Source organism: Solanum tuberosum, unplaced genomic scaffold (assembly GCF_000226075.1).
Source record: "Solanum tuberosum cultivar DM 1-3 516 R44 unplaced genomic scaffold, SolTub_3.0 scf00534, whole genome shotgun sequence".
Lineage (NCBI taxonomy): Eukaryota > Viridiplantae > Streptophyta > Magnoliopsida > Solanales > Solanaceae > Solanum > Solanum tuberosum.
This window is the reverse complement of record NW_006239450.1, coordinates 274491-302229: the sequence shown is the minus strand read 5'-3', so window position 1 is coordinate 302229 and position 27739 is coordinate 274491. Positions and strand designations below refer to the sequence as shown.

Below are 27739 nucleotides of genomic sequence, written 5' to 3'. Positions count from 1 at the left end.
AGGAACACAAATTCTTCCTTTAAAACTGAGCACACCTTCCGCATCAAAAGTGGTCTCTTATGCCTTACTAATTGCAGTCTTTTCCTAAGCTCCTCCAAATTCTCATCCTCAAACTGTTTGGCCTTGATCTCCCCAATTAAAGTGGCCTTTACTTCAATGCTAGCTAACACCCCACCTCTTTTTGAGATGCCCAACCGCATGAACTTAGACTCTAAAGTCTGAATTTCCTTAGCCAAAGGTCGCTTGGTTACATTTAAGCAAGCTAAACTACACATACTCACCGCTTTTCGACTCAAAACATCTGCCACTACATTAGCCTTACCCAGATGGTATTGAATGGTGACATCATAATCTTTAAGTAACTCTATCCACCTTCGCTGTCTCAAATTCAGATCCTTTTGAGTAAACACATGTTGTAAACTACAATGATCAGTAAACACATCACACTTAACACCATAGAGGTAATGTCGCCAGATCTTAAGATCAAACATTACCGCTGCCAACTCCAAATCATGTGTTGGATAATTCCTCTCATGCACCTTCAATTGACGCGAGGCATAAGCTATAACATTCTTATCATACATCAACACAGCATCCAAACCAGAATGTTAAGCATCACAATAAACAAGAAAATCCTTACCTTCAATCGGTAATGCTAGAATAGGTGCGGTGGTCAAAAAAGTCTTGAGCTTTTGGAAGCTCTCCTCACATTTTTCAGTCCATTCAAATGATATCTCCTTTTTGGTCAAATTAGTCAAGTGAGTGGCAATAGAAGCAAAGTTCTTTACAAATCGACGATAATAGCTAGAGAATCCCACAAAACTCCTAACTTCAGTCACAGAACTTGGTCGAACTCAATTCTAAACCACCTCAATCTTTTGAGGGATCTACCATTACCCTTTCTTTCAAAACTACATGCTCCAATAATGCAAAAGAAGTCAACCAAAATTCACACTTAGAAAATTTAGCATACAACCTTTGTTTTCCAAGAACACCCAAAACAATACGAAGATGGTCGGCATGCTCTTCCTCACTTTTCGAATAGACCAAATATCATCAATAAAGACTATGACGAAAGAATCAAGAAACGGCTTGAACACCCTATTAATCAAGCTCATAAAAGCTACAGGCGCTTTAGTTAGACCAAAAGACATAACTAGGAACTCATAGTGCCCATAGCGGGTTCTAAACGCCGTCTTGGGCACATCCTCAGGCCTAATTTTCAACTGATGATAGCCAGACCTTAGATCAATCTTAGAGAAAACTGATGCACCTTGCAATTGGTCAAAAAGATCATCTATTCGAGGAAAATGATACTTGTTTTGAATAGTGACCCTATTCAATTGTCGATAATCTATACACATTCTCATACTACTATCATTTTTCTTAAAAAACAAAACTGGAGCACCCCATAGGGAAGCACTAGGACGAATAAATCCATTATGAAGAAGCTCTTGGATTTGATCCTTAAGCTCTCTTAATTCTGTCGGAGCCATGCGATATGGAGGGATAGAAATACGAGTATCAGGTTCTAAATCAATGCAGAAGTCTATACCTCTATCCGGAGGCATACTAGGCAAGTCATTAGGAAACACCTCTCTAAATTCCGATACCACAAAAATAGACTCAATAGATGGAGTCTTAACCTCAACATCCCTAATATGAGCCAAATAAACCAAACAACCATGCCCTATCAATTTCCTAGCCCGAATGGAGGATATGATTTTAGCTTGGTTAGGCTTGTACACCCATTCCTATTCTAATTTTCCCCTTCCTAAAATTTCTAGAGTTACAGACTTAGTATTACAATCAAGCACATCATAATAGGAGGACAACCAAGTCATGCATAAGATTATATCAAAATCAGTCATATCCAAATCACCAAATCAGCCCAAGTCTGAAAACCCATAAACAAAATAGGACAAGCACGATAAAAATGGGTGACTATGACCGACTCTCTAGCTGGGGTAGAAACATGGATAGGGGCATCAAGTATATCACAAACATAGCAAATTCTGAGGCAAATCGCACAGATACATATGAATAAATAGAACCCGAATCAAATAACACATTAGCCATCCGGTCACAGACAAGAATAGTACATATGATCACTGTGTCAGACGCCTCTACCTCATTTTTGCTCGGAAAGGTATAACACTGAGCCCTATCATCATGACGAACCACTTCCCTGCCTGGTTGTACATTACCTCTGCCTATATTACCATTTCCTCTACCTCCACGGTCTCACTGATTACCTCTTCGCCTACCTTGTGGACGTCTTCTACCATTATTACCATTCCCCGCGGGTACCACTGCTCTAGACTGCTGCTGCGTGGAATCTAACACACACGGGTGGGGACAATCTCTCCTTATATGCCCAGGTTCATCACAGTTGTAACATGTACGCTAAAAAAATGGCCTGCAGCCCGCTGAAGGTGCGATTCCCTAGCTATCATGAATCAAATTATGAGGTGAAGTTCCCAAGTAATTACATGTAGAGGCGGGCATAGCGGACTGAATTGGCTTGGCTGCAAGCGTTGGCCTCCCTGAACCTCTAGAATAAGAACCTTGAAAGTTACCCGAGTTCTTGGCTCTTTTTGCCAATGCTTTAGCCTAACCGTCTCGCCTCACCCTCTCTACTTTCTTAACATAGTTTGTCACCTCATTAAATCTCCTCTTTGTAGAGGTCATATGAACACATAAAACCTGCAACTCAGAATTTAGTTCCCTAATAAATAAATGAATCCTCTCCTCCTCAGTAGTCATCAATTGAGTAGCATATCTAGACAAAGTATGGAACTTGGCCTCATAAGCAGCCACCAACATACCACCTTTCTCCAAAGCCATGAACTCATCCTTCTTGCGATCCCTCAAAGTTCTAGGCACATACTTTTCCAAAAACAGAGCATGAAATTGGGTCCAGTAAGTGGAGGTAAAGTTGAAGATCTACATTCCATATAAGCTCTCCACCACTGCTTTGCCTCACCTTGAAGCTGAAAAGTCAGGAACTCAATCCCATGTTGATGGACAATTCCCAACTTATGAAGCCTCTCATAGAAATCTAAAAACTCATAAGCATCCTCATTCTCAGTGTTGACACCCAATTTTGGCCTAACATTTTTAAAATTCGCAACTTTTAAGTTTTATTTATTTAATTGTTCAAAATATATTTTTTATAATTTTAAGTAAATTTATCGATAACTATCTTTGTTTGTCAAAATTAGTATTTTTTATCAGTTAATTTTAATTACATATTTTGCCACAGCTGGTTGAATACATTCAAATGTTTGTTCATTTTAATTAAATTGTTATTTCTGTTAAAATGACATTTTTTACATGTCATTAATTACGTTCATTACATTTTTTTAACATTTATTTTAATATAGTTCAAAAATTCATTCCGATATGAATAAAATTTCTTACACATATATTTTGGGCCATAACCTTGAGCCTATGACTTGGGCCCATTGATAATTTTCAATTCTCTACATATAGAACTAACACATTAGGTTAAAGGGGGGTAAATTATTTTTTAGGAGGTAAGAATTTTCAAAAGGGAAAACCCTAAATTTTGTTCCTTTCCTCCTCTAAAAGAAGAGCAGCCGCACCCCTCTCTTCTCACCAAACAACTCCATCTCCTCCACCTTTCCGAGCCATTTTCCGGTGAGCTTCCACCACCCAACCAGCCGCCTGAAGCAGCTCTCTCCAACAACAGCCTAAACCTCACCCATTTCCCCTCCAAAACAACCTTCAAACACCCAACAACAACCGAAAATGACCAACACCTTCAAACACCTATTTCACTCTTTTCCGGCAACTCCATGAACTCCAAACCACCAGACCCACCTCCATAACCATCGCTGCTGCCAGCAGCTCAACACCACCAGATCTTCACCGCACCACTGATCTTCCGATGAGCTACAATAATCGAAGGTTCAAACTCCGGCGAGGAGCTCATGAACCGGAGCAACACAACAAGGTCAGGTATTTTCATTTTAGTTTCTAAATTTAGAGATTTTATGTTAGGTAGATATTATATATATGAGTTCATTTTCTTAGATCTGTTTTTATTTGTATTTGCTTGATTATATTTATTATAAGTTTGATTTCATTGCTTTTGTTTAAGCCTACTTCCGGTGATTATGTTACTGTCATTGTTTAATTTTGTTGATTTTCTTATTGTTGGTTTCTCGCTCGACTTCACTGTTTCATGATATTAATTTTGTCATTTTATGTTCTGAAAGTAATGTGCTCTTTATTTGTTTAAGTTAGTTGTAATTTTTGCATTTTTGATATATGAATGTATGTGATGGTTTTTTATTTTATTTTATTATTTTCTCCACTTTCCAATAACTTTAGATTTGTATTGCTGCTCCATTTGGCTCACATATATTTAGTCTTAATTAATTTATTTGAATTGATTTCATTCACCGTTTAAGAAGATATCAACAAATCTCTCCGTCGATTTTGGAGGCCTTTACATTGCAAAAGACGAAAATTTAGTTTAGTTTCATATATTTTGCGGCTACCTTTTGTTGTTTGTTCTTTTTTAATATATTATTTTTGTTGTTTGAGTTAAATTTGGCCAATGAAAAAATTTCTCCGTCGATTTTAGAGGCCTTAAAATTTTAAAAGACGGAATTTTAGTTTAAGTTTATATATTTTATTTGTTAAAAATGGCCAATGAAGAAATTACCATCGATTTCTAAGGCCTCTCATGTTAATAAGACGGATGTTTATTTTATAGTTATTGTTTAATTCATTTATTTTAGTCATATTTATTTAGTACTAATACTTTTACTAAGTGTCTTTACAGGTACCCCGAAGTCGCTTCTCATCGAAGCCATTCGAATAAAAGTTTGAATGTTATATTCATTATTATGTATATTGTTGACGATAAAACAAATATTAGGTCGTTTCTCATATTACTTGTTTACTTTATTATTTGTGTATATTGCATGTTTGTTATATTTGTATAATATTTTTTACATCCTACCTCAATTTGAAAAAAATGAATTCAGTCGGGACCCACAACTGTGGATTTCGAAGGATGCCAAACACCTTTCCTTCGAAATAACGTGAACCCCTTACCTAGAATCTTGGTTTCGTAGATCACTTAATGGTTTCCTAGTTTTTTCCTAAAATTAGGTGGCGACTCCTTTAAAATTCTTTTTTTTCTTGAAATTCTTTTAAAATTGAATCAATTGATTATTTTTGAGTCATCGCAACGTTTCGCCCTATTTGAATAGAGTAGGGATGTAAACACTCAGAACCAAGAAACACATGAGGCTTTAGCTTCAAAAACTTAGTCAACATCGCATGCTCATTACCAGTCATAACAGAATCCAACAAAGGACGGAAGAAAGCATCATTACCTCCAGTTCCACCCGTCTTGGGCGCAGTGCTAGCAAGGAGGGATTAGTAGGAGCTTGAGTTGCTTGAACAGAAAGAAGCACTCCAGGACCAACAACCTTTCAGAATGACATGATCTGTTGAGCTAACACTGGGTTTATGAGAGGAACACCGGTAGTCTCAGCCTGTACCTCTTCCTCTTGTCCAACCTTTTCAACATTTTCAACCTCAATATCATCTTCTATCGATTCATGATGCACAGGAGGGGCCTCATTTTGGGGAACATTTTCGACCGATACCCCATCTCTAGCAGGCGCCATTCTTCCTCTACCCCTAGCTCTTCCTCTACCCCTGTCTCGACTGCGACCTCTCCCTGCAGATTCCTCAGTTAGAGCATTGACGGGAGCTACGGGGCTAACGCCGTTAAATATAGTATTAACCATCTGGGAACATAAGAGTGAAGGAGGTTAGATACCAATTTGAATTGTCATATACCAATTGGAATTAAGTTATAGCACGAAAGGAGACAAAAAAAAGTAGAAAGATTTCCTAAAGTCCTATAGCCTCTCGAAGAAAAGTAAAGGCGTCCCCGTACCATTCCGCAAGACTCTACTATACTCATTTTGGTACATTGAAATCAATGAACCTAGGCTCTGATACCAACTTTGTCACGACCCAAACCATCGTGATTGACACCCACACTAACCCTCCGGTGGGAGAACCACTACTACAACTCAAACCAAGCAACTAAAGCATTTAAGGATATGAAAACAGGAATAATAACTAAAACTGAAGTTCCCATAAACTTCAAACAAAAGATCTAACAACTAACATTGCGGAAAACACACCTAGAACCTGAAAGTCAATGTACTAAAACATCTAAAGTTCAACAAGTCTAAACAAGATGGGTCACAACCCCAAATTAATGAACTAAAACTTAATTAGAAAGTCTAAGTCCAAAATGGTGGACATAGACGAAAGGAGAACTCATGGTAGCCTAGAAGAACTGGCTCACTCTTGAATTCGAACGATCACTGATCTTCTAAGCAAGGTCTATCAATAGCCGCTTGAAGATGCCCTGTACTCAACAAAGAAAGAGCAAGTGCAGTATCAGTACACAACCATAGTGTACTGGTAGGATCACGCGGCTATCCCACTAAGTGTAACATAAGCAAGTCAATACAACATTACAAACATGCAACATACCGAACATATACAATATCGATTATCACATGCTCAACAATATACATTTATAACAAGTCATTGGTCCTCTCATGGAACCCAAACCCAAACAGTTAGCATACCGGATCGTGGTACCCGATCCAATGCTTATGTCAAAACGTGGCAACCAATCCAAGTTAGTTATGCTGGAACGTGGCAACCGATCCATTCAACACACCACAATCACAATCACAAGTATACCCTCAAGATCATACATTTAAGTCATGATTTCATGGTAACCATCATTCATCTATCTCACTTACAACAAGTGTGATCAATAATGCAACATTCATATACATACATGTATCATAATGAAGCAAGAACAAACATACATCACACAATCATAGAATCACAACCATCACCTACCTCGAAACAAGCTTGAAACCTTAAGAAACTTAATCCTTCCCTTTCTGGATTCGTTCTGCTTGTTCTTGGTCTACAAACAAACAATGCAATACGGGAATCAATAAACAATCACTAATTACCCGGATTACTAACAATTCCATCAACCCTAGATCATACCCATGATCCCAAGTACCCAAAATAAGGTTGTTTCCACCATAAAATCTAGATCAAAACCCTCCCCTATCGATAATTACCCATTCTATTACGTTCTACGGATCGAAAAACAGATTCGGAGAGTGAAAAGCTTACCTTTAGCCTCAAGAATGGTGGAAAACTGTCAAGAGTCGCTTGGGGTTCGTTCCTTAGCTTTAAAAATTGAAAAGTGCAGAATAAAGTCTTTTTGGGGTTTATTTACGACTTTAAGTCGCGTCGAACCCGCCACAGCGGTCCTCACCCCGCTACAGCGACCCCACTCTGGCGGCAGAAATCCCGCCCCAGCGGCTTGCACCGAATCAGTGAGCTATTTTAATAATTCCAAGACCCCCATTTCACAATACATCTTTAACCAACAACACTAAAAAAATACTGTTCATGCTATGATCGATTCTGGGAGTTCTACTCACCCGAATTCAATTCTGTAAAGTCGTACGAGTTCCTTAACGACTTATCTAACTACTCATGTAATAAAATTCTTAAATAAGTCACCCGATTGCTACTAGAGTTCCCTACACCTTAATGACTCTGATTTAGTCCAAATCTGAACTAGGTTGGGAAATTCCAAGTTACTACGAAAAAGTTTTCCGACCCAAAAATTTTCCCCGTTGGCTTTTCTATAACAACGGAACCCGATCGTTACAATGGGCAACAATTTACATTGATTATTTGAATTTATGGATACTCTATAACTCTTGTTTTAGACACAAAACGTAATTGAGTGGCTTGGAAAAAAAAACAACTTATACCTCATGGGTAACACTTCCAAAATCAGAATATTCTTCTTCATAGACTGCTTTATTAATTAGATGCTAACATACCTGATTTGTTATTAAGCCATAAACATATTGCTATTAGATCTTATCTACTCTAATTAGTAAGTATTTATTTCTTGGGTTTATCCTTTGGTTTAGGTAGACAGCTAGCTTAATATATGTTACTCCACAATTATTGTCTTAGAGCTAGTATTGATAATGTTTGATTTGAACAAGTCTCCATACAAGGAGTTCTTAAGAAAACTTGTATTTAAATTCAACTTGATATCTAATATGAGATACAATTTTACATCATCACTCAAGAGTTTATAATGAGAATTTTAAAGTTAAAAGTGTGTCTAAATAAAAAAGTATGACATTGTATTAGATAAATTAAAATGGAAAGTGATATTTTTTTGAGATAAACTAAAATGAAAAGTATGACATATAAATAAAATGCGACATAAAGAATATTTCCATAGTATATATAGATCGTCTAAAATAAAGACGATATTTCTAGATATATAATACTTATTTTCAATGTTGGATTCAATATAATAGATTCACGGTTCTGCATAACTTATTACCACATCATGTTAAGTGTGTGCGCATACGAAAAGCTAAATATATATAGAGTTACATATACATTTCAAAATTCACTCTTTCAATTCAAAAACTATCATGTTAAATTTTGAATGTATATTTCATAGAAGGAAATCAAGAACACCATGCTCTAAAATGACATCTTTAACAACTTTTTCCGACAAGAACCTCTCCGCCCATTTAGCCAAACTTGGTGTTTGGGCTTCATATACTAAATTCAGTCCCAACATCATCTCCATGCCCCTTATCCACCCTAAAAAGCAGCCCAAAACAATGTCAACATAACCAATATTGTCTCCACCAAAGAAATCTTTCCCTTTGCTACACTTGACAAATGCCTCCTCTAGTTGGTCCAACCCTTCTATGATATTTTGTAACACTACTTTCTTTGCATCCTTTCCCATAGCCTCTCTTATTTCCAACATCAAAGGGAACCACTGATGTAATTAACAATGATTCTTTTTGTTAGATTGAAGTTATTTAAATATTGTTCTGAAGGTGTTTGTTAAACTTATAAGCAATTAGTATGGCATAATGGAAGAGAATTTTTTTTTATAAGCCATAACAATTATTTAGGATTAAGTTCAACAGATGTTTGCTAAACTTATAAGTCAGATTGATATATAACACCAATTCGCTTGTTGCTACCTGATTCAATTTTTATAGAGTTTTCAGGATATTTTTTTTCGAAGTTTTCTTTGAGGGAATTATAGTCTGGCAAAGGGTTTTATCCAACTTGAACGTCCATCTAACGGAAAAACATTTCAAGATAATTTTTTAAGAGCATGCGAGTTGTGCCAAGGTAAAAAACTAACCATGCTTTTTGAAAAATCCTGTTATGTATAGAGTATCAAACCAAATATTATACTTTCTTCATACAATAAGGATTATATAGGTCAAGAGGAATGTATCAAGGACCAACATAGTCAAGAGGAATATATCAAGGACCAGCATAAAGCAACTTTAATACATCAAGGACCATTAGATCTTTTTCTCTTATAAATTATCTTATGAAGAGTAAAATAAAAAAAAATTGAGTTAAATTATTACTAAATGATAAAAGTTGTCATTCTTTTTTGTGATTGACAAAAAAAGAAAAGAGTGTCACATAGATTGAGATGTAGAGAGTAACATATATGACCTCATAACATTTAAAAAAATAGAAAATTTCATAAATAGCTATAGTTTTCCTAATTTCAATTCATAGCAACAATTTGAGAGAGTAGAGCAAGATCGTGATCAAGATCAAGAGGGAGGAGAGATGCTAGATATAGATTGCATCTCAGATTCAACTTGAGTTTGTATAGTGATACAACATATATTTGTGCATCTCTCCTCTCTCCCAACATCACACATATAGATACACATATTAGCTTAGAAAATGAAACATAAATACATAGAGACAATACATATGCATCAATCGTCAACCAAACACATGTACACAGATACACATGTATAAATTCTCAACCAAACACAGATACACAAATATACATATACACTTATTAATTTTAAAACTGAAACATAGATTCATAGATACACAGAAACACATACGTATCAATCATCAATAAAACACAGATACACATACGTATCAATCATCAATCAAACACAGATATACATGTGTATCTGATACACAAATACACAATTAGCTTTGATACATATATGCATCTCAAGAAACTTGGTGAACAATTTTTCTTTGTCGATTTACTTCATTTTTGTCTATCTAATTGTATTTGGGAATTAAATACAATCTTGAAGAGTAAAAAATAGAATTATACAACCTATGAAGAGGGAGAGCGGAGCAGGGTAGAGAGAGGGAAAGAGAGAGAGGGAGAGAGGGGGGGGGGGGGGGGGGGGGAGAAAGGGGGACAGAGGAGGGAGGGAGAGAGGGGGGGGGGGGGGGGGGGGGGGGGGGGGGGGGGGGGGGGGGGGGGGGGGGGGGGGGGGGGGGGGGGGGGGGGGGGGGGGGGGGGGGGGGGGGGGGGGGGGGGGGGGGGGGGGGGGGGGGGGGGGGGGGGGGGGGGGGGGGGGGGGGGGGGGGGGGGGGGGGGGGGGGGGGGGGGGGGGGGGGGGGGGGGGGGGGGGGGGGGGGGGGGGGGGGGGGGGGGGGGGGGGGGGGGGGGGAGCGAGAGATGAGAAGGAAAAAGAGAGTGGGACAAAGAAAGGGAGGGTGATGAGAGAGTCGAGAGAGATTTGCTATAAAACCCTCAGTATAGCTATATTAGGTAATATTTTAAAACTATAGCTATATATTATAAATATAGTAGCTATGTTTGATTAGATACGTAAATTTCCAACAAGAATATAATGACTTCAAGGCTAAAAAAAACTTAAAGGTTGAACTCATAGAGTTAAAATTTCGAATCTATCTTTGAGCAAACAATGCCTTAGAAATTGAGACAGATATATATTAATCAATGCACTCATATACTTCAAATTCAGGTCATTTGCACCTTTATCCCTATTTTGTGGTTGTCTTTAATTTTTGCCCCTCAAGGCAAATAATTTTTTCGCGGGACATGTTTATATTTTTCACATCATAGTATTCAACAAGTTATACCCCACACCTTTAAAGAATTTATGCCCTGCTAGACATAAGTTCAATTGCTAAGGAAGAAAATTAAAGACCAATTCATTTGAAGGACTAACCACACGATTAAATGTTTAAATTATGAATTTGCAAATATGAAGTAAATATAATAGTACCTTGTTATCAACATAGGTGGCCCAAAATCTGGCGATGGCACAATCATAGGGATCAGAAGGAAGAATAGATAGGCCATCTGGCCATGTCTCATCAATGTATTGGAGAATGACTAGGGACTCACACATGGCCTTATCACCATGTATTAGAATTGGGATTTTCTTATGGATTGGGTTGGATTGAAGAAGAAGTTCACTTTTATTATTAAAATTATCCTCTACAATGAATTCATAGTCTAGAGACTTTATGTTAAGGGCTATTTCAACTCTATTTGAGAATGGACTTGTACTTGTACCAAGAACCTTAATGTTAGTAATTGCTTCCATATTGACTAATTCTTGTTAATGACTTATATGATTGATTGTTGTAATGAAACACTAAAGTAAGTGTACTTATTATGATTGGATAACTTTGATGACTTTGATTAGAATATATCTTTGTCAACTTGCAAATAGCATTTGGACTACAAGTCTTGTGGTGTCGATAGATACAATGTTGATGATGTTATTAACTTTGACAAAAAGAAAAAGACACGTACAAAGAACAAGGAGCAAAAAGATAATAATAATAAAAAATTGTATGTTGCTCAAACTCTTCAAAAATGTTATCGCACTCGTATCAAATTCTTTGAAAATGCATTATTTTTAAAGTAGCCATACACACCTATTAATATTTTCAGAGAATTAGAGCAATACAGACAAAAATCACCATCAAACTGTGCATGCATCACAAAATTTTCCCTCAAAAAATGTTGAATTGTACCATATTGATGAGAGAATGGGTTGTTGAGTTCTTGTGTGATATTTGACAATTCTTTGTTAATAAGCTAATTTTGAAATTGAGTTAGTCTCACGATCCATTTTCTTTTTAAAAAAGGACCAAAAAAATCCTTTATTTTCATTTGTTCTTCTATAAAGTCTAATAAAAATTTCTTCTTCATTTTGTTTTCCGTTTTTTTATTGATCGTATTTCTTCTTCTTCTTCTTCATCTCTCCAATATGAGAGTAAATATCTTTTGCAAAATTGGGCATCCCACGACGATAAAAAGAGAGCAACTTTCACATATAGCAAACACAAAAATCATATTTATATGTTATAGCTATAGCTTGCATAATTGCACTCCACAGCAAACATAAATATGTATATTTCGCTATACATATACAAAAGAAAGCAGTTGTATATAATATGTTTCTGTTTCGGTATACATATACAAAAGATCAATTGTATAATCTGTGTTTGTATAAAGCGAGAAAGAGAGAAAGGCAAAAGAGAACTGGGCAGGAGAATATTTGTATTGTATAATTATAAGTGTATAGGACGAATATATATGTATTTGCATGTGTATATACAATTTTCTAAAAGATCAATTGTATAATCTGTGTTTGTATAAAGCGAGAAAGAGAGAAAGGCAAAAGAGAACTGGGCAGGAGAATATTTGTATTGTATAATTATAAGTGTATAGGACGAATATATATGTATTTGCATTTGTATATATAATTTTCTCTCGCTTTATACAAACACAAACGCATTTTATACATTTGCATTTGTATAAAAAGCGAGAGAGGTGAGGGAGAGAACGAGAGTGGCGAGCGAGATTCACCAGGAGAGAGGCGAAATAGCAACAGTTTGCTATGGGGTACAATTAAATCAAACTATATTTATAGCATTTAATTTGAATTAATAATTTGCTATTATATACAATTTTTCCATAAAAATACCAACAACAAATAATTATCCAAAAAGGCTTTATGCAACAAATTTCACACACAAAAAATAATCAATAAAAGAGAGATTGAGTGAAGAAGAAGTGATAGTCAAAATTAGGGGGTTAATGGAACAATTTGGTGGATTATTTAAAAAAATTTATACCGTCTCAATTTTTCAGATATTTTATATTGTATAATCAAATTATATTTTTTAAAACCATCCCAATCATGTCGAATCCTCTTTGGTATCGGTACAGTTCGGTTAATTTTAGACTTTTTTTTTAACTTTTAAAGTATCACCTCAAAATACACCATTATTAAAATATTTCATTCTCGAGTGTGTTCTTGAAGAAGCACTTCAATTCTTAACCAATAAACTAAAGAATGTAAAACCTTGTTACCGTATTGTTTGATCTTAAGTGTTTGCATAGGTTTTGCCATATTGTTTGATGACTTCTATAATAGTATCTTTATTTAAATCTAATTAATTAAAGGCTAATTAAAGGACAAAGGCCCAAAGTCGTCACCAAAACTCTAGGACCTAGGTTATATTTATATATATTATTAATCTTTTGAAAACATTCTAGTTATTCGGTTCGATTCAAATTTTTTATGATTTTTTATAAAATAAAAAAACCATCCCAGTTCGGTACGGTTATACACTTAAATAAAAGTCCATGATTTTATTTTAAAATGATACAAATTGATTCGATACAGTTCAGTTCGGTTGGTTCAATTTTCCATATTCTTTTGACACCCCTAGTCAAAATCACCTTTTGAATTGGAAAAGGTTCCAATTATACCCTTTTAATTTTTGACCTAACAATTTATTTAGAATAAACTATCTTATTAGACATACATCATTATCATATATACTAAATTTGCATCTATTTTCAAACATCCTTAATTCAAGCTTTCATATTAATCAACTCTCTCTCTCTCTCTCACACACACATACACTCTCTCTCTCTCTCTCTCACACACACACACACACTCTCTCTCTCTCTCTCTCCCCCCTCTCTCTCTCACTCACTCACTCACTCATCAATCTTCATCTCCACCACCATTTCCTCTCTTTCTTCCTCTCTCCACCAAGAATTCCACCATTAAACTTTTAAAATTGAAATCAGAACAATAAACAACAATTTGAGGTTTGTGTCTATTTAATCATTTTCAAATTCATGTATCGGTTAAAAGTTAAGGTAAAACTCCATTGATTTAGAGTTTTCTTAGTTTTCTTTTGTGGCTAGTGATTCTCCAAATGAGAAGAATGTCTCTCTCACTCTCTCTCTCTCTCTCTCTCTCTCTCCCCCCCCCCCTCTCTCTCTCTCTCTCCTCTCACTCACTCACTCATCATTCTTCATCTCCACCACCATTTTCTCTCTTTCTTCCTTCTCTCCACCAAGAATTCCACCATTAAACCTTTAAAATTGAATTCTGAAACAATAACACAATAATTTGAGGTTTGTGTTTATTTAATCATTTACAAAGTCATGTATCCGTTAAAAGTGTAACATCTCGCTATTCGAAAGAACTAGGAAGAGTTAAAAATTGAAAATAGTCATTTTTGGAAAGAATATAAAAATCTGGAAAATTTGTTAAGTATGTTAAGTTTAGTTTTTGGTCAACTTCAAATGACCATAACTCCTAGCTCAGGATGAGTTAGGTGTGTTTCCAGATATTGTAGGAAAGATCTTGGAATAATCTTCCCAACGCCACCAAGTTTGCGCAATTCTGAGTTCGTATGAGTGAGATATACCAATTGGAAGTTGGGTTGTTTGGATAAAGAAAGTCCAATCTGGATTTTGGAAGGGTAGTTTGGTCTTTTCCTTACCCTATTATTTTAATTTCGTTTTTGGTAATTATCTAAGGGTCTTAACTGAAGTTGGTCAGTTTACGCTTTTGGAATTTGAGTAAGGGTTTTGAGAGAAGAGAATAGAAGAGGAGAAAAAGCAAGAATCATCAAGATCTTCAAGAATCGCTTGTGGATTTCGTCAAGGGAAGATCCCTACGAGGTATGTGAGATCACATAGCGTTGGGTTAGTTCACCCACGCGCCAATCATGATTCAATTCAGCGAAGTATATTTGATTTGAAAGTAAATCCCATGAGTTCTTGATGAAATTCGTTTGAATTCTTGTGGGTTTGTGTTGTTGAAGTTTCTTGAGTTTGATTCATGTCTTTGGGTGTGAATTTCGAGTTGAATCTTGTATATATTGAGGGTATAATCGATTCTAAGTGTTTGGGGAAAGAACTAAGTTGAAATAGGGGGTTTAGAGATGAAAAACGAAGGAGAAAAGTCGGAGTGCACCTGGGCAGGGGCCTGTGACATCGCCCCTCTCAGAGCCCCAAGAAGGGAACTCTGAAGTTTGGACCATGGGGTGCCGTGCCAGCCAGCGCGCCCCACCCCAGCTTCTGAAGTTTCCCTTCTGGTGCCCCACGCATCTCAGAGCGCCAAGAACATCAATTCATCCCATTCCTCCCCCATCTTTCCGTACTACTTCCTTAGCAACGTACCTATGTTTTCTAGTCGATTTCTATACTCTAAGGTACGTCAAAACATCATGAAATCATCATAAACATGAGATCATGAGCCTTGAATCCATAATCCAATTCAAGGAAAGTTAAGATCAAAGTCAAGAGAAGTAAGAGTCAAGTCAAGAGAAGTTCTTAGAGTTTTTCAAAAGTCTTTTCCAAATGTTTTAACATTGTTTTAAGACATAAAGTTCAAGTTGTGTAAAGAGTAAAGATTGAAGTGCATTTCTTCAAAGAGTATATGGGGACTATGTATTCCCAAAGAGTTTAAAATATTTTCACATTTAAACAAGAAAGAAAACCTTGATTTCCAAAGAGCCTTTGGGCTAGTTTTCAGAAAAGAGTAATCGCTTTCTAAATTAAGCAAGAGAGGAAACTTTGATTTCCAAGATAGCCTTTGAGCTAAGTTTTGAGCAATTATCTCAAATCACAGAAAGAAGTATGTTTTTAAACATAAGAGCTAGTATCATAATTTGGGAGTAGTATTGAGCAACGATATGGGGCAGAGTTCAGACAACTCACAACCCCCATAAACCATGTAGCCATCATGGGTAGAAAAGGGTCATACTTTTTAGATGATTCCTTAGTGCTTTTTAGCATAGGCTAGTGGATCCACTTAGTAGTCAGGCTCTATACCCTCGGGCAAGGGTATAGGGATGGCCCTGGCAGCGTGATGCAAAATGTTGTATCATCACAATAGCTCTTACGTGATAGTTGATGGTTAGAGAAACTCCCACAGAAGTAATTGTATTCTTATATACACAATTTATTTGTATTTTTACATACATCTCAGAGTTATATTGTATCTTTGCATACACACAGAATTGACATCCATGTTTTAAAAGCTTTTCTTTATATTGCACTTCTTTTATACTACTTTATATTGAAATGAGTTCAATTAAGTTGATGTTGAGTTGAGCCAGGTAAGTTCTTCAGTTCCTTTCAAGCTTATGTCTTGTTTTAGAATTCCCCTCGCATACTCGTATATTCAATGTACTGATACCTTTTGGCCTGCATCTTTGTATGATGAAGACACAGGTAACGAGCGCATCGCTGATCCAGTTGAGCACTCAGAGTCTTGTGGTGAGCCTCCTTGCTTTTCGGAGGATCTCTTTTATTGCTTTCAGTATTATTATTAGTTCATTAGGATGTCGTGGGTCTTGTCCTGACATCCATCTCAGTTGTTTAGATGCTTCATAGACAGTCAAATGTTAGTTTTTGAGTTTTCTATTTCCTGTTTTAATGGTTGAGACTTGAGTTGCCACTTTTGGCCAGTGAATGTTATCTTGATACATTCTAAGTATTTATTGAGCAGTTCAATTTACTTTTAAACGTATTTTTCTTCATGAGTTAAGTCTTCCGCTGAGTAAGTAAGCCAGGTCAAGGGTTCGCTTGGGTTGAGCAGTTCAATTTACTTTTAAACGTATTTTTCTTCATGAGTTAAGTCTTCCGCTGAGTAAGTAAACCAGGCCAAGGGTTCGCTTGGGCCCATCAATGGTTCTCGAGTGCCAGTCTCACTCAGGGTGTAGACTCGGGGCGTGACACAAAGTTAAGGTAAAACTCCATTGATTTAGAGTTTTCTTTCGTGGCTAGTGCTTCTCCAAATGAGAAGAATGTCTATTTACTATTGCTAAATAAATGACATGAAAATTACCACAGCAATTCTCGATATTTTTGGCCGCTTAAATTTGGAAATCCAAAAATGCAACAACTAGGAACAAAAGAGAAAGATGATATGTAATTTGTTGCGAAGAGAATTTACGCAGTAATTGTGATAAACCTTAACGAGGAAGAAGATAAGAAAATGATTTTTTAGATCGAATTGAATTTTTTTATGTATCGACACATTATTGAGTTAAGATTATATGTATCTATTTTTATTAGTGTATATAATTAAGTGTATATGTATCTGAATAAACATACACATGTATTGAAGATTTATACATGTATTTGGCACATTATTGATGTATCTGACACCTTATTGATGTATACGGCACACTATTGAGTTAAGATTATATGTGTCTCTAATTTTTTATCACTGTATCTGATTAAGTGTATATGTATCTGATAAAATATGCACATGTATCTGAATAATAGTTCATGAATCTGGGTTAAAAATTCTAAATTTTGTTGAATCGCCTAAAAAAAAGAGAAGAATTTTGATTATTTTGATTTTTTTAGGAGTTGTGATATGCTATATCCTTTAAAGTTGTTGTAAACGTGATTTTCTACTTAATTAATGGCTTTCATTCATCTCTCTTAATTGGACACACTCCTTAATTAATGTCTTTCAATTATATCCCTTAATTTTTCACAGTAATTGATGCGAGATATATGTATATGAAAGAGACATATACATGTATCTGAGACCCAAAATATGGTAAGAAATGTAATATTGCAAACTAGTGTGAATCTAAGTAATTAGATTCTAAAGTAGTGGAATTTGTGTAAGTTACTCATTTACTTAAAATCTCTCCAAATATTAGTTGAAGTGTATTTCAACCAACATTTGTGATAATTCACGTAGAAAACTCGCACACCTATAGTTCAAATATGAGACTTAAATTTTGCAATGATGATATTTACCAATATTTATAGGCAACAAAAATTATTTTCAACAAGATGACCATATGTGTATGTAATGTATCGATATGTATATATGATGTATCAATATTGTATAAATAGTGATAATTATGTATAGATGATGTGTAACTACGTACATATAGGAGATGTATATACATCTATATACATTGTTTATACAGTATTTATATATTGCAGATCGATTTATTTTCAATCTCAACCAACTCAAATCTCATCTAAATAGTCTCAAAATTTAGATATGAACTCCTCTCAATATTTTGAGTCTTTTAATATATTATTCGCTCAAAATGATTCACATTTGTGGCGCGGTGATTTTTTAAGTCAAGTTTTGAACAAACTTTGTACATGGAAGAAGACGAAGATGAAGAAGAAGCAGGAGAAGGAGAAGGAGTACATTCCAGACCGATTTATTTTTAATCTCCACCAACTTAAATCTCCTCTAAACAATCCAAAATTTAGATATGATTTTTTCTCAATGTTTTGAGTCTTATAATATATTATTCACTCGAAACGATTCATATTTATGGCATGCTGATTTTAAAGTCAAGTTTTAAACAAGCTTTGGAATAAGAAGAAGAAAGAGGAAGGATGAAGGAAAGCAACGAAGAAATAAGGAAGAAGGAAGGATGAAAGTAGCCATTAATGGCCGGAAGAAGACCAAAATAGGAAAAAAGAAGAAGAAAAGAATGCATCAAAATACACTTTGCATGCAATAGCACTGGTCGAATGATTATTTTACATAATAAGTGATAATTTAGGTAGAAAAATCACACATCTCATAGTTCAGATATGAAACTCTAAAAATGAAATACTTTAGGGTGTGTTTTGACCCTTCACTCTAAATAATATTTAATTGTTTGAATGAGTTTTTCCTAAAAAATACAAAACATGATTTTAAACATGAAATATGATTTAAATGAGATCATTTTTATATATAAAAAAAAGTAGGGTAAAATTTGAAAAAGAAAAATATATAGTGAAAACATGGTTTTGGGTGTTTTCCATATTCTAAATACAACTTCAAATTGTATTTGGAATTTTCACTGCCAATTTTCAAATAAAGTGAAAAAAATAATATTCTCATGACCAAACGGGTCATAAACATTTTTGAAAAACTTCATCAAGTATGAACCTAGAATAAATGTTGGATTCATTCATAAGAAATATAAGGTAAAGTTTAGAGGCATAATACATTGTGATACATAGAAGATACTACTAGCACCTAGAGAAACTATTATCATAATTGATGTATTTTGTTTCATATATAAAGTTAAGAGTATACATACCAAGTGGGAGAATGTTAGCATTATCTAAAATGGCATGTAACTTCTATATATATGATGCAACTCTCTCCCCCTATTATGAAAAAATTCCCAGAAATTGCTGCTTATTTATTAGAGGTCTCTAACTACCTCTAGAATTAACACTTGAGGAAAACATTGACAAATACATCAAAACAATGACAGGAGGTATGTCGATAACTATTTTTGCAGCGAATTTTCTCTGTACATATGTTTAAGCATGCTCAAAATTGTACAAATGTATCCCAAATTCGCTTTTAAAACTAATAAGTAAACAAAGTTTCTATTTGAAGTAGTAGTTGTATAATTACTAAGGTTTGTCCAATCTTACTCATGATTATAACATGTATTAGAATGCAAGATAACTGCCTGTTTACTAAGGCCTGAAGTTGGTTCGTTGAGCAATAGGAGATAGAAGGATTAACAAAGACTGCATACCCATAGAAGCACTTGGAAAATGTTGACCATGATTTCTAAAACAACAACCTAGTGTAATCTCATATAAGTGGGGTCTGGGGCCTTGTGTGTGTATGCACGCGCAAGTGTGCAAGTGCTCATGTAAATATATTAGACATATATTTTGATACTCTGAACTCGAGATTCATAATGTTTAAATTCTGGATTCATAACTGCCAATAATCAATGTTGAAAGAACTAATGACGATCAAATTAAGCTAGAAAGCTTAAACAATGGAAACAAAAGGCCAACTAGTCTTGAGAAGAAGCAAATTAAGTTATTAATCATAGAGACAAGAAAAAACTTTGATGTAAATTTAAATATCCCAAAATTTAAAAAGTAGATGAAATTAACTAGCAAAAATGAAAGCATGTTCTTGAAACATACCAAAATCCGAAGGGAAATGTGAGAGTTCTCACAAAAGACCTATCTTGCTCAGACTCTTCAAAAACGTTGTTGCACCCGTGTCGGGGAGCCAAAGAGAACTCCGAGGCCGATCGGATCTCCAGCCAGATCCTCCAAAAATACACCACTTTATGATGTATCCCACACACACCGATCGACATTATTGAGGAGTCCAGGCAACATAGCTTTCAACTAATTAGAAAGAATGCTTGTCCTACCTCTGCCAACATGACAATAGAAAAAAGAGCACGAACACTTAATGAGGATAAGCACCTGCTGAGTGTGTGTCATCTTGTTAATAACCATCTACCAAGACATGAATCGAGCATGCTCTTCGTCCTCCTCATCTACCGGAGCAGGAAGATTAAGATCGAGTAAATCAGCAACTTCGCGCTTTACAGCTGAAGATTGTTGATTGAAATTCTCCTGATCACCACCATTAATAAAATGTGACCTTTTGTGGCCGCCTAAAGCTTGACCAGACTTAAACATCCTATCGCAAAACGGGCATTTGTGTCCTTTGGATTTCTTCGGTTTAACCTTTTTCTCAGGTTCATAAGGCAAATTTTGAGAAGGAACTACTTGTTTTTTGTTGCGAAAAACGTCTCTATGCTTGCCAATTTTTGTGCATTTAGGATCATTATGATCAGCACCAAGGCTATTCTCACCAGTTTCATATGTTGATTCAGAATAATCGTTTACTTTTTTGTGGCACGGTCTATGTCCACCAAGTGCCTGATATGAGCTAAACACCTTCTTGCAGTTCAAGCACTCGTATTTTCTCGTCTTATGGATATCATTTTTGTATCCTTCAGGACTTTTAACACCAAACTTCATCTTCTTGTAGTCATTCCTTATCTCTAGATCATTATATCGATCTGTCGTTCTCTTTTTTGATTCACATATATACGAATTTGAGGCTAATCCATAACCATCGCGTTCAAATTTCTTACCCAAATCCTTACTTGACTCTGTTATATATTGTTTGATTCTGCTTATCCCCTTTTTCTCGTCCATCCTATGCTCGTCTAGCCAAGCTTGAAAACTCATTTTAGAGGTACTCCATTTTCCTTTACCATTTCCTACGAACCTCTCAACAGAGCCATCTGATTCAACATTCCCATTTTCGCCTAAGTAGTAGTCTGAATCAGAGTTCTCGGATTGAGTTTCAGCTTCCAACATATCAATCTTCGTGATTCTGTCTCCCTCTTTCTTCATTCGAAGCTTCTCATCTTGATTGTAGACACGTTTAACACCGTTCTTTCTAGCATTATTCCTCATGTCACTAGACGACGGTTTAGTCTCTAAAATAGCAGAATTGTTATCAGAAGTCTCCACAAGTGAATTAACACCATTCCAAGACCTAGAATCCCTTGACAACATTATCAAACACTTGGCTAATTCTTCTTGTTCTTGAACTTGATCAATCTCAGACACAGAAGACGAACAGTTATAATTATTCGACTTAACTACAATTTTGTTGTACCTCTTAGTAGTCTTTGATCTACAACTCTGACTAATCAGCTCACCAGCTTCAGTATCTGAATGGCTATGATCACTACTAGTCCATGAGTTATCATCATCGTCATCATCATCATCTTTCAAGCCCCCTTTATCTTTTTCTGAATGACAAGCCATATGACCACACAACGCTTTCATGGATGGAAAGCCCTTCCCACATTGTTGACACACTCTTTCTTGAGGCAGCGGTGTGGTGTTCAGCTGCGTGTCAGATTCCCCAAAAGTAGGGTTGTGTGTCATTATTTTTGGAGAGTCCGAACAATATAGATTAGAATCCTTCTCAACCCTCCAAGTTTTCTTGGGATTCTCTCTGAGAACATAACCAGAAGGAATCCCACTGGATTGATTCTTCCCACTACTAAAATTCCAAGATTCCATCTTTTTCAACTTAGCCGTTTCAAATTTTTCATCAACTGCATGAGACTTTATGTGACCTCCAAGTGACTTCCCACATGGATACTTCTTGTTACACCACTTGCACACAAACTTCAAATCTTGATCTCCTTCCATTAATTAACAATTGATATAATTGTTATACTTAATCAAATCAAAGTAAAAACTAAAATCAACTTAAATAATTTCACACCGTATCGTATCTTACCGAGAATTCTGACTTAACCACTATCCAAAATTCCAAAAAGACAGAGGAATCCCAGTAAAAACACAGAATCTCAGATCAAAGGAAAGAAACAAAAAAAGAACAAAACTTTGAAAAAGTTCAAATCTTGATTATGGATCAAGTGATACAAATGGAACTTTTTAGGAAGTTAACCCATAGAACAAAAAGGTAAGAGAGAAGAGGAAGAGGGGTGGGGGGTGTTAAATCTTTTTAATTAAGATTTCAAGAATCCTATTTGAAAAAAATTAAATTTTGAACAAATGGATCACTAGCAAGTAGCAATAGCCATAAAAGTAGCCAATATTAAGGAGACTTAGAAGAATAAATCACAACAGAAAACCAAACCAAAGACTCTTTCCTATACCCCAACCCCAATTCTTTGTGTTGTAGTTATAGGAGAATTCCATACATGGAATGCGACTATATGATAGAAAAAAAATAACAAATAAAATATAATAAAATGGGCAGCACGTGTACTATTACACCTTGTTTGGATGGATGTTACGCGTTTGTATCGCAGTTCAAATACAATATTTATTTTGATTGTCATATAATCATTATTTGAATATGTACTTTTCATTCCGTCTTTACTTATTATTTAAATAAGTTTGTTTTGTCATTTACCCTATTTTTTCATAGTAGCTCTTTTTCCTACCATACTTATTTTGTAGGCAGCGTGACCACATATAGCTGAGAGTGGCAAGCCGGACACTCTTTGTTAAAAAATTATAATATATATAGAGAAGATTCTACTAAGGATATAAGATACAAAAAAAATTTCATACATATATATTAAATCTTGAACAACCTTAACGAAATTTCTGGTTTTGCTACGATTTCTTGTAGGTTTATCATTCAAATTATTACTCTAATATGTAATGATAGAAAATAATACATTCTATCCAAATATTGTATTCATTAAAATAATTTCATGTGATACAATACAATACAATACAATACGGTACATTATGAAACAATGTGTAATAACCCTCCAAACAGAGTATTAGGAGGAATTTTGATTCCTGCAAAATCAACGGTCAAAATCTGCTGGCTACTGTTATATGAGGGTTGAGATTAAGTTTTAAGAAAAAATAACGTGTCAGCATTTGTGGGAAATGGAATTGAGTTTAACAAAAGAGTTTGTAAACTATCACATCACCTCAAAAATAAGAGTTTAAGTTATATATAAATATTTATCAAATTTAGAAATTTGTTGCATTATCACGCAAACTTAAAAGATATTTATAAACATGTCTCTTTAAATTTTATATAAAGAGCTCAATAAAAAAGATTCTATAATTTTGAATTCATAAATGTCATATATATATATATATATATATATCTTACCTAGCTCCTCTATTTTTAATATTAAATAATGTATATAGCTTAAGCCACAAAAAAAGATAACAACTCATAATATGTAAATTCAGTTACTTGAGAGACTATGAAATCTACGGGTGTGCATCAATCAATTCGGTTCGTTTGATGTATTATTGGTTTGATTTATTAATTTTGGATTTTTAAATACACTAAATTAATAAGATATTTTTTATTGATTTTTGATCCTTAACTATTCGATTTTCAATTTAACCAATAAAAAAATACTCATAAAATAATCATATGACTTCTCCAACAATTTAGCGCTGCAAGACAATAATGTAACTTTATGCAATGTTCGTAAAATTGAGCAACTCAAATAAAAGAACTAGGTCAATAATATGAATTGAAGGCTAACTGTAACGAGCAATGGTAGTAATCAATAAGGTATTGATATTAATATTAATATTAATATTTAATATTTATGTAGGGGTAAAGTACTAAATTAATGTTCATGCCTTAATGGGTTATCGGTTTACCCAATAACCCAATATTGAAAAACTAATATCAAACCAATAACCCATTAATTTTTTTTTTATAAAACCATTAAAAATCCATTAGTCCAATAACATTTTTATTGGTTCGATTTATTGATAGGAAAAGAACACTTGTAGCCCCCAAAAGGAAAACTATTTACAAGCGGCTGCCCTCCTACATTCATACCCCTCTGTTTTTAACTATTAATTCGCTTTTACTACTTGAAAAAGGAAGAAACAGTGCTTTAGTGAAAACACTACTCAGTTACTCATTGAAACCATTAGAGTATATATATATACTCTGATGACATCAAGGAGGAAGAGATAGTGTTTTAGTGAAAAGATTGTTCAACTACTGCTTGATACTAACGGAGTTTATAGATGCCATCAGAGTATATAGATACCATCAAAGTATATATATACTTCAATGGTATCACCAATGATTCAGTAATTGAAACAGGGGGACAGTCAGGTAAATAGTTTGGGCTGTGAGTCCAATTAAAAAAATAAAATTGAGTTGAATCAAATTTGAATAAATATTTTACCTAATAAATTCAATTTATGTAGTTTTCCCTTGATTGATCTGTACAATTTTTGCAAAAAAAGAAACAAATTCAACCAAGAGGCAAGATTAAACGAAGAACCAAAAGCACTAAGCAGACAAAAGATGAAGAAGATTACATACATACATATAGAAGACATTGTGAGAAGTACGGTATTAACAAAATACCCTTTACACCTTGTTTAATTTGGATGGTTGTTACCCGTTTGTATTGTATTATATTGTTAGTTGAAATATATGTTTGTTTTGATTGTTACTTGAATTATATTATATCGTATCGTTTAAATTTATCATTAGGTAATATTGTGTTCTTCTAATTTTATCTTTACTTATTATTTAATAATTCTATTTTTTCATTTACTCTACCTTTTCACAGTAATTCTACCACGTATCCTACAATTTCTTGTAGGTTTATCATTCAAATTATGAATATGCGACATTATGTAATGACGGAGAACGATACAATCTATCCAAATGTTATATTATTAAAACAATATAATACAATACAATACAATACATTATATACAATACATATTAGGATATCATCACCTAGTAAAGCGTAGTCAGTAAAAGAAATCCTATTCCTCGGATATGCTCTTTTTGCTGCCAACCATACAATATAATGGTGTGACAATGCAAACAATGACCAAGATCCGTAGTAACCCAATGATTGTCCAGTGCACTGGTTTACGTTCAATAATCCCAAGGGCTTCATCTAAGTAGAGTGAAAGATGGTCTTGCCCTCCTATTTGATTCAGGCAGTCGTCTGAAAGTGCTCACTGGGCTTCAGAAAGGCAACCTCACTCATTCTTGTCGGGAGGTAAGACAAGAAATGTGTTGAGGCCCAACGAGTTGTTGACTATTGAAGATGCTAAAGTACTCCCGAATAGACAAGACATAAGGGAGTATATAACACTCAATGGTCAACGGTTAGTTGCTGATTTTAAGTCAAAAGAAAATGTTTGACGTTTTCTCTTTGATTTAAATCTCAACAACGGACCCTCTTGGTAAAAAATTCCATCAGTTGGAATACTAATTATATCAAATCATTTGAAATTGAAGAATCTCGATGGTTAATCCATCTTGCGGAGGCCCAAAATTGGATATCAACAACAATAATTACTTAAACATTATTTGTGAAAATTAATATGTTTAAGATGGAAATAAATTGAAGTGTTTTTTTATAAAATAAAGTGAATGAATATATTATTTATTTATTATGATTGCGCAAAGCTTGGCCTATTAATATAGTATAAAAGTAGAAAATTTAGAAATAAGAAAATAAATATTATGAAGAAATACCTATCCCTACAACTGCGGACATTCCTTGAATCAATCTTTTTTGTCACGTGGCCACATCAATTATAAAGAGAGGGAACTATTAATGCATAACAATCCGTTGTAGTCTAGTTGGTTAGGATACTCGGCTCTCACCCGAGAGACCCGTGTTCAAGTCCCGGCAACGGAATTCTTTTTCCTTTTCCCTTTCTAAAGTTAAATACAAAAGCATATATTCAATAAATAAAATAAACGACATTAGTTTCCACAATTAATCTGAAAATTGATTATTTTCCCTTTTTTCCTTTCTAAAGTTAAATACAAAAGCATATATTCAATAAATAAAATAAAAGACATTAGTTTCCACAATTAATCTGAAAATTGAAAAAAAAAAAATTAACTCTAAAGGAAAAAATTAACACAATGAAAAAAAAAAGAAGAAGCAAAACTAAAATAAAATTATGTCTAGACGGGGCCCTAAATTACCATGGGAGTTTATACCGCTATTGATTCCATTCAGTGAAAGGAAAGTTGTCCTTCTATCACGAGTTTTATATCTAGGATATGCAGCCAACCTTCTAGAAAGAGAGATGTGCATAGACCTGGTCGGTCAGTAGGGATACAACAACTTAGTGAACCACACTACTAAAAAACTGCTAAAAAACGACGGAAGTAAAAGCGACGGACGGCGTTGCTCCAAAAGCGACGCCATTAACCACACTGTCCGTCGCTTTTTAATTAAAATAATTTTTTAATTTTTTTTTTAAAAAAAGCCACGCCGCCTATCGCTTTTTATTAATTTAAATTTTTTAATTATTTTTTAAATAAGCGGCGGACAACATCTTTATGTCTGTCACTTCTTGGTCAAAATATCTGGTCAAATATTTTTTTTTAAAGCGACGGACATAGAGACGTTGTCCGTCGCTTTCTTTAAAATATCTACACTTGCAGACACAATTTTCCCCATTTCTCCATCTCTCTTCTCTTCCTTCTCTCTTCCTCTCTCTCGGCGCCAACGCTGCCCGTCGCCGTTGCCCACGCCGCTGCTGCCTACGCCGCCGCTGCCCACCACCGACCCCGACCCACTGCCCTTATCCTTTAATTCAAGGTTAGGGTTTCATAATATTATTTTTAATTTCTTTCAATTTGAGTATTGAATTTGTTAATTAGTGTATTGAATTAATTTTTTATTGATTGTTAGTTAGTAAGTAAGCTAGCTAGTTTGAATTTAGGATTTTAGCACTAGTTAGATTTTGAGATTTTAGGACTAGTTTGAATTTGTGATTTTAAGACTAGTTTGAATTTGGAATTTAGGACTAATAGTTTGAATTATATTTGATATTTTAGGACTAATTAATAGTTTGAATTTGGGACACTAGCTAGCTAGTTTGAATTTGGAATTTTAGGGATCTGAATTACAACTTAATTAGAACTTATAATTAATTATAACTTGAATTTACTATAAATTGAACTTAATTAGGAATATGAACTTGAAAAGTTGTTGACTTTAATTTATTAGAACTTAGTTTTTATTCTTATTAGAACTTGGATTTAATTTGAACTTAATTAGAATTTTGTAGTACTTGAAAATCTTATTGGCCTTAATTAATTTGAACTTAATATCAATTAATTAAAACTATATTAAACTTAATTAATTTATAATAACTTGAAAACTTAATTAGGAATTAATATAAACTTAATTTTGAACTTAA

General features: G+C 34.5%; 2 protein-coding genes and 1 non-coding gene across 3 annotated transcripts; 1 reads left to right on the top strand and 2 right to left on the bottom strand.

Annotated features, from left to right (window-relative positions):
* Positions 1–8589: 8589 nt before the first annotated feature.
* LOC102599465 (glutathione S-transferase U17-like) lies at positions 8590–11516 on the bottom strand. Its single transcript, XM_006365078.2, has 2 exons — positions 11193–11516; positions 8590–8926 (listed from the first exon to the last, which is right to left on the bottom strand). Exons 1-2 carry the CDS (start codon positions 11514–11516, stop codon positions 8591–8593), a joined length of 660 nt encoding a protein of 219 aa, XP_006365140.1. The 3' UTR covers position 8590.
* Positions 11517–20046: 8530 nt separating this feature from the next.
* On the bottom strand, positions 20047–22709 carry LOC102597521 (zinc finger protein 91-like). Its single transcript, XM_006365075.2, has one exon. It carries the CDS (start codon positions 22223–22225, stop codon positions 20501–20503), a length of 1725 nt encoding a protein of 574 aa, XP_006365137.1. The 5' UTR covers positions 22226–22709; the 3' UTR covers positions 20047–20500.
* Positions 22710–26144: 3435 nt separating this feature from the next.
* Positions 26145–26217, top strand: TRNAE-CUC (transfer RNA glutamic acid (anticodon CUC)). Its single transcript has one exon. It is a non-coding gene; the product is annotated as a tRNA-Glu (tRNA).
* The last annotated feature ends 1522 nt before the right edge of the window (positions 26218–27739 follow it).